The sequence below is a fragment of the Cucumis melo genome, chromosome 3 (genome assembly GCF_025177605.1).
Source record: "Cucumis melo cultivar AY chromosome 3, USDA_Cmelo_AY_1.0, whole genome shotgun sequence".
NCBI classification, from domain to species: domain Eukaryota; kingdom Viridiplantae; phylum Streptophyta; class Magnoliopsida; order Cucurbitales; family Cucurbitaceae; genus Cucumis; species Cucumis melo.
Window position 1 is genome coordinate 8,824,850 of NC_066859.1, and position 8,894 is coordinate 8,833,743.

General features: G+C 32.0%; 1 protein-coding gene across 1 annotated transcript; it reads left to right on the forward strand.

Annotated features, from left to right (window-relative positions):
* Window positions 1–4,347: 4,347 nt before the first annotated feature.
* On the forward strand, window positions 4,348–6,429 carry LOC103504063 (E3 ubiquitin-protein ligase RING1-like). The gene is made up of 2 exons (XM_008468494.3): window positions 4,348–5,216; window positions 5,750–6,429. The coding sequence occupies exon 1, from the start codon at window positions 4,470–4,472 to the stop codon at window positions 5,148–5,150; it is 681 nt and encodes a 226-aa protein (XP_008466716.2). The 5' UTR covers window positions 4,348–4,469; the 3' UTR covers window positions 5,151–5,216; window positions 5,750–6,429.
* The last annotated feature ends 2,465 nt before the right edge of the window (window positions 6,430–8,894 follow it).

Below are 8,894 nucleotides of genomic sequence, written 5' to 3' on the forward strand. Positions count from 1 at the left end.
TTTCTTTGACAAATGACAAACAAAAACTACTCCAAGATTGTTTTTTTTTTATAAATAAAACTAAAAATATTTACAACCTGTGTAATAAGAGTAAAAGTCTATGGAGTCGGTATAATATTTTTCATAAATTTTATATTTGTTTTTTAATATTGCAGACGATTCGTCACTTTTCTTTTTTTTTTTTCTTTGCGAATTTATTCATTTTTCTTCCAGATTTCTTTATCTCATCTTCTAGATTTTCTTTATTCTATTTTTAAGCGATTTATTTTTATGTTTTAATCTCCATTTTCGACAATATTCTTTGAATCTACTCCATCTTACTCATATTCGAGAATATGAAGATCATTTAAATATCATTTTAACATGATCTAAACGATCATTTACCTGCAACACGATCATCTAAATTTGAAGTCTTTTTCTCATCGTTTAAAATGATCTAAATGATCATATTAATATGATCAAAATGATCACTTACCATAGTTAACACGATCGTTTAACATAGTCAATACAATCATTAGATTTTGAAATTTTTAAGGATAATTTACATTGGACTATAAGATCGCTTACTATAATCAACACGATCATTTTTCATGATCAAAAAAATTGTTTGTCATAGTCAATACGATTGTTTAAATTTGAAGCATTTTTTCCATCGTTAAAAAAAACTATATGATCAAATATCATGAGCTAAAGGATATATAGTAGATTATTTCATTTAGACTGTAGTATACGAATGTTTAGAAGAAAATTACTCAAGTGTGCATGTGATTAATTAAACACGTGTTGACTAAGACATTTTCAGTATTTCTCATTGTTGGGCCCATGGGCTTTTTCTATTTTAGGATTGTTCTATATAATGTACTGGTTTGTTATATTTTTAAAGAAAAATCCATTCATTAAACCCTCAAATTTAGACAAACATTAAAATTGGATAATCAAACTTATATAGGTGTATCAAATCTTAAAATTTGAGGGACCACTTTTTACTATTTGGAGTGATCTTTTTGTCTGTGGCATTTGGTTTTCAAAACGAAGTTTATTTCTTTTTTTTTTTTTTTTTTTTCTTGTCATGGTTTGGATCAATTTAAGAAGAAACTTGACCAAATTTTAACTTTTGATGTAACGACTCAACTTTTTATACTAAGCTGAGGTCATTACTAAAAAGAAACAATGACAAGAGACACTTTTTTTGAAACGAGGGAAGACTAAATTTTCATTAAAAAAACAAACTATTAAAACAGTGAAACATAGACGAGGAAGCAAAACTGAGTCCCCATATGGCATGTCACGGATTCTTCTTTGCCGCTCGCCAGCTTTCCTCTACCTTTACCTTCGCCTGAAATATTAAACATAGAAAGAGTGAGTATAAACATATACTCAGTAAGGGACCTACTACTAGTCCCGCTTGGTGTCTGTTAACTTCCCATTAAAGTCCTGAAAAGTGGTACCCAAGAACTGGCACGTTCTCGAACACGTGCAATCTGTGATTCCGTAGGAACATATCTGGTCTTTAGTGAACCCAAAGGAACACCTAGGACAATCTAGTCTTTAGTGTACCCGAAAGAAACACTAAGACAATCGGGCTACGAGTGATCCCGTCGAATCACTCGAATCATGTCTATGTCAATGCCAGACTGACGGTCACGTCGGACTAGGCAGTCCTAAAAAGGTGGTGATCCCGAAGGACACCCATGCAGGTACAACTCTAATAGACAAAGTTAACAGAACACCATATCCATAGCATGTAGCATAACATAACATCATAACATGACATGAATATTAATCTTAACGTTCTTAATCATGTGATTAATATATCATGCATCAACATAAACATCAACAGTCGTCAACATAATACTACCGGTCATTAACATAACATCAGTCATCAACATCAATCATCCATAAAATGATAGTCATTATCAATAACATCAAATTATGCATTTTACCTACCATCAATGCATAATCATAACTACATGCGGTCTCTTAAATTCAGTTCGAAGGTCTAGTAGGAGAATCTCTTACCTGAAGATTTTAGCCAAACAAAGGTACTCCTTAGTTGACAATAAAAATTCTCCAATTAACTTGATCCTAATCATAAAGGAAAACTCAGTATCTTAGTTAATAAAATTAGTAATTGGCTAACATCCATAAATTCTCCACAATTAATTAACTTCTCAAGCAAAAGGGGTTGAAACCAATTCAACCTTGATTGGGAAAAAAAATCCAAGATTTAAATCTTAAAAAGTTTAGTCAATTGAACTTTTAAAGAAACCCCAAATAGATCCAAAATTAAATTAATAAAATATTAATTTAATTTCATTGACTTACCAAGGTTACTCAAATGGAGGTTGAAAAATCCTCTTATCCTTGATGAAAAAAAGAAATCCTAACTTCAACTGATGAGGCGACGACAGCAGAGGGTTATCTTAGAGAAGAAGAACCTCTTTCCTTTACTTTCTAACTTAAGCATTCCAATGCTATTTATAGACCTAAATAATAACAATAATATTTATTATTATTATTTCCTTTTCCTTTTAGGATATATATATATATATATAATACCAAATATATACATATATCTTTATTCCCATTATCTTTCCTTAATAAATGCCTTAAATGCACAAAACCTTAGGTATTTATAATAATTAATAATAATAATAATACTTCTTTATTATTATTATTTTTCTCTCACCAAAATCTACAATAAACATATATATTTATTTAAACCATTATTCTCTCTTTTAAATAAATATATATCTTTTTCGTCCAATCAAATCAATCATCTCTCCTCATGGATTATCTTCTTTTTCAAACAAATATAATTATATTCTATAATATAATTAACTTCACTTTTCCAAATTATTAATTAAATATATATATATATATATATATATATATATATATATATATATATATATATATATATACTCAATTAATTCCAATTCCACCAAAACTAACTTTTCCCTCCAAAAACTCAAATTAACTTAAATCATCAATTAATTTAATGAATCAAATCTTTTCCAATAAATCACTTATAACTTCCAACATGAATTATCTTAACTCAACCATAACAACTCCACTCCATAATCAATATCTATCAGAATAATTAATTATTATTTATCTTTCTCCAAAAAAATTAATTATCTTCCACAATATAATTGATTATTATTTATCTTTATCTAAAATAATTATTCTTTTACAAATAATTATATTTTTCCAAAATATAATTATTTTACTTTTTCTCCCTTACTAAATATCCTTTCTCCAAAAATACAATTATCTTTTCCTTAAATAATTATATTTCAACAAATATAATTATCTTTCCCTTTCACATAATAATTATATATATATATTTCCACATATATATATAATTATCAAATCTCGAACAAACTTTTCACCCCACAATTTAATTAAATAACATCCATAATTATGTAATTAAATTCAGCCTCAACAACACTAAAAATCCACAACTTTACTCAATTCTCTTAACTTACCATTTAATCAAAAACTCAACAAACAAACACCACATGCCAAAACCTCTAATTATTAATTAAATATTCATCCAAGAAATATTTAATTAATTTCAATTCCCACATAAATCAAATAATTCTTAATAATTAAATTCAAAATAACGCCCAATAAATTAAATCTAATTAAATAAAATTAAGATAATTAACTTTCAAAATTATATTAATTTTTGAGGCGTTACATTTGATTTGGTATTTGAAAACATGTGTAGTAGTAAGGTGTTTATAGACTTGATTTTAAAAAACTACAAACAACAAACAAAATGGTTATCAAGCAAGATTTTGATATTTTATTTTCAGTTTTTAAAAATGAAATCTACAAACACTCCTAACACTTTTAAATCTCCTGCTTTGTTCTATTTTTATCCATGTTTTCAAAAGTCAAACCAAAATTTTAAAATTGAAAAGCTTATTATTTAATATGACAAATAATCTAACTCTAATACTTAAAAAAATGCAAACGATTGCAATACAATACGAGAAAACAGGCTCGATTTTTAAAAACAAAAAGCGAAAATGTTTCGAAAAAGAAATTTGAATATCAAATTTCTACCAACAACTCTAAGCTTGAGAATCGACATAAATTTGAAAATACAATTTTACCTTTAAAAATTTGAGAATGTAACTCAGCAGTTTGCCTTTTTTGTTTTCTTATTAACAAGGTAAAAAAAGAAATAAATAAGAGTTTTGTGAGACATCCAAACGCTGCTTTGTTTGTTTCTTCCATCCCGAATTCCCAATGGCCCTCGTTCCCATATTCTAAATTCTAAATTAATAAATAATATATTATTATTCTTTGTATCCAAAAACCAAATAACAGAAAATTAACTCCCACTCTTTCTTCTTTCCTTCATATAATTTTTCCCTCTTTTCTTCTTCTTCTTCTTCTTCTTCTTCGTTTCGCTCTGTGATCTTTTTCACTTTTTGACCTTACTTTGATCTCCCATGGCTATGGATACTCTCTACGATTACCACATATGGCAACCTGAAGAAGGTGAAGATGATCTTAATGTTACCATTTCCAATTCTCACTTGCTTCCTTGTAACTGTTTCCTTTTCCACCTTCACTTCCGCCACATTCTTCAGTCAAATCACTCTCAACAATCTCATTATCTCCTAAATTCCTCTCTATCTTCTTACTTGATACCTTGCGATGTCTTTTTCGCTACTGCATCCAGTATCCTCATCGCTGTTTTCTCTGGCACCGGTGTCGCACAAGACTTCTTGGACACGGCTGTGCCTGACGTTCTCTCTGTCGCGGCTGATATCGCATGCAATCCTCTTAATGCTGGCCGTACCATACTTCCGTTGGCGGTGTCCGTTTTAGTTGTTTCGCCCTACAATGAACGCCAGGAAATTGGGCAAGTTTTGCGGGAATCATCCCCGCAAGCGTTTAAAACGTTGCCAGCTAGTGAGATGGCAATCGAAGATTTGAAGAACGTGGAGATTGGTGTTGGTGGAGAGTTGTTGATTGGAGAATGTAGGATATGTTTGGATGAACTGGTGAATGGAATGGAAATTACGCGATTGCCGTGCGCTCATCTTTATCATAGAGACTGTATTGTTAAATGGCTGGAGACGAGTCATTTGTGCCCCTTGTGCCGATACGCAATGCCGCTGAGCTGAATGGATAGAATTTGCAGGGATCAATGGTTGTACATATGGAATTGAATTTACAACGGGGAATGCATGGTAAATTTTTTATGAGAATTGAATTTGATTCTTGCATTTTTCTTAATTAAGCAAAATTCTTGAACCCTAGCTTGAAACCAGTCTGTTTTCTATCAAAATTGCATAAGTGGATTAGGGCTATACATGATTCCGACACATATCTCATCTTCAATTAGTAGAAATTAAATTTAAGTTTGAAGTTCATTGGCAATATGGCTACTACGCATGATACATTTCACTTGTTCTTCTCCTATCTGATATTGTAGAATTTAGTGGATTAGGGCTATACATGAAGCCTACACAGATTGCATCTTCAATTAGCAAAAATTAGGTTTAGGTTTGAAGTTCAATAGCGATACCTACTAAACAAGATACATTGCACTTGCTCTACTCTTATCTGATAGTTTGTCTATGGATTATTAGTTCCTTTTTTTTTGCTAATTGCGCCCTCTCCCGGTTCCATTTCTGGTCTGTAGTTAAAATTGTAACGAAAAAATATGTTTAAATAATTTTTTTGAAAATTCTTATTGAACTTATTATGCAATTCATTGCAGGAAGCTAACCATACATTGTATAGTTATCATTTGTTGAGTATTGGGAAGTTGTAAATTGACTGATCGAAGATGAAGAACCAACAATCAAGCTAGTTTTTGTTAGTTTTCAACTTTGCTGATGTAGAGAAGCAAGAAAATAAAGAGTACTGGTTCTTGGAACTCCATTGACCTTGAAACATATAGATCAATCTAACAGATAACAGAACATGCATGAGACATGGAAGTTCAGTTTGAAGGTTGACAATGATTTTAGGATGCTGATGAAACCTTCACGGTCACTACTTTTTTGAAGAACAGCTCAATCAGAGAATATTTTGATGGGGCAGAGCCAACCAGGATATGGCCACTATCTCTAGAGGGGCAAATGGGTGATGTTTTTACTCTTGGACAAGCTTTGTTCAAGGAAAATTTGCAGATAGAAATTCAGACAGCAAAAATGATCGCTTGAAGTGAGACAGAGAGAGCAGGAAGCAGGGAGTATGCCTTTGCCCACACTCCAGAAGAAATGCTTATGCCAATACATTGATGACCAAGGTGAGTTCATGACATTTGTGTCCCAATTAAGAAGCAAAATATATTATGAACAAGGCTTAATTGATCATGAGACTTTATTTCCAATACTATGATGTATAGCCAAGGTAGTTGATCAAACATTTGAAATAAATTTTCTTAAAAGAAAACTGTGTACTTTTCTTCTCTGAACTACACAAATAGCTAGAATAATAATACAAACTACCAGAAGACGAACTTGGGAGAAAGCTAATTGGTATTTTCAAGAAGTACGTTTAGACATGCAAATAAAATTAGAATTTAAGCAAATGTAAAAGAAATTAAAAGATGATATGCTTTAGGGAAAAAAAATAAAAAATCAAAAGATATAGTTGTTCCTTTCAAAAGGGACATTAGAAATCTTCCTGTCTTCTTTGAATTGTGATCTTCTTCCATCCTCCTATGCAACATTCTATTCTTTTGCAGGTCCTCAGCTTCTCCATTCCCTTCTTGATTCCCCTATTGAAACCCTTCCCATTCCCACAGTTTCCATCTGTTCGGCCTATATTATCGCTGATCTTCCACCTATTCACTTTCACTTTCCTGTGACCCTATATCCAACCATTCGGGGCTGATTCTAACCACCTAAACTTCCGGATTATCACTGTCTTCACTATAATAGCCTTCCCAGCTCTCCATTTCGTACTCTTAACTCTTTATACTTCTCATCCCTATAGGCCAGTCTTCATAGCTCAAAGTCTTCCTCTCCAGTACCAAAACGAAAATTGCAATCTTTTTCCTCTGCAATATCAGAACTGCAGTCTTCGAAGATATGCCCCAGCTTTCCACATTCATGGCAGAAATCCATGAACTTTTCATAAGAGATGGGTATAAAAAACTTCTTCCCCCATAGATCCAACTTTCAACTTCACTCTTTTCAAAGGCTTTATCACATCAATACACACTCCACTCTCATAATTCTTCCCCAACACATTCTTTTCCCATCCGCTCCACTGACTCGAACCTCCCAACAATATTGCCAAACACAATGGCCCTCTCCTAGAGAAACAAGCTCCAGGAAGGTGGTGAAAAAGAATCCAAAAAGAAGCATATATTGGAAGTGTAGGTCTATGAACTTGGAAGCTCCTGTTAGTGGGTGTTTGAAACGCAGCAGATCTTTGTCTTTTCCAAATCATTGGCATCATAGATTTAAAAACCCAAGGACCCAAGGACCATTTTCCGGAACCGTTTTCTTATCATTGGGAGCTTTGAATATACATAAGTAGATATTGCAATCGAGGTTTTGGATTGTGATAGGACACCAATATGTGTGTTCGTATATATTGATATAAATTTCAAGGATTACAAGATAGAATTGATGCTCTCAATCCTTAACAGAAAATGCAAAACAACTAAGAAAGATACAGGGAAATAAGAACAAGAAACAACGAAATCACCTTCTCTGCCTTCACTCTCTCTCAAGGAAACTTGCAGACTACTCTCACCAAAAATGATCTCCCCTTTCTGTCTCCAACTCCCTTCCCATTTAACCACTATTTCCTTGTAACTAACTGTGGTCCCTACCAACGTGCTCCTCTCTCCTACTGCCTCCTCCCTCACTTGCACGTGTATCTCCCTTCTTCTTCCTTCTACTATATTGTAATACGATAGGGTCTATCAGATTGTTACTTCTTCTCGGATATTCCAAATCATTGGCATCATAGATTTAAAAACATCCTCATTCCCTATCTTTGCTGTTAAAATTTTGCAAATTAGTGCGTTTTGTAGTTTGTTTTCTATTTCCTCTATGTTTTCGTCTTCCAAGATGGCTATTTCTTGTTCGGATTTTGTTAGTTTTAGATTTTCGAATTGAAGAAAATTTTCTTCTTCCATCTCCAATTGCCGAGTCAAAGTGGCGTGGTGTCTCTGTCTTGGAAAGGAAGGAACCAAATATTTGTAGAGACCATTTTGAGGGATTTTAATTTCTTTTCCATTTGAAATCTTATTTTATCTATAGTAATAATAATGAAAGCTTTTAAGCAATTAGTTTTGTTATGTTTTTTAATTTTTAAATTTGTATAATTTTGCTACGGATTCGATATAACGTTGGGAAAGGTTAAAATATAAAGAAAGAGTAAAAAAGATTTATACAAATTTCGAAAATCAATAAAGAAAGAATCATCCACAGAGACCTAATTTGTTTGGTTTTCAAACGGGGCAAATCTCACGAAATTTAAAGATTAAAAATAAAAAATTTGAAAAGTAAATATTTATTGTTATTTTATTCTAAACATGCATTCCTACGATGCTAAAATACTAATGTACAAGTCACTTTTATAATCTCATGCATTCACTTATGGGTTTGGGGTTTGGGCTCCAAAGGGCATCCAAGTTTTGGAAGAGAAGGAGATAGACAAAAGTAGGTTTGCCAATATCTCCACGAACGCCATTGGTCCCCCGACAAGGCAAGGAATTGAAATAATAATATAATATTTTTGCTAAAATATATTTTGAATTTTCAAAATTGTTTTTTATGTTAAAAACGTTTCCAAACTATTAGGTTTATTATGAATCGTAACCGGCCGTTGAGTTTATTACAAACCATAATGTCGACTGTTTCAACTGTTACATTGTTCTTCAATTGTTACATTGACTG

Coding starts and splice junctions, on each gene's coding strand:
- LOC103504063 (XM_008468494.3), top strand. CDS start 4,470: ATGGCTATGGATACTCTCTACGATTACCACATATGGCAACCTGAAGAA.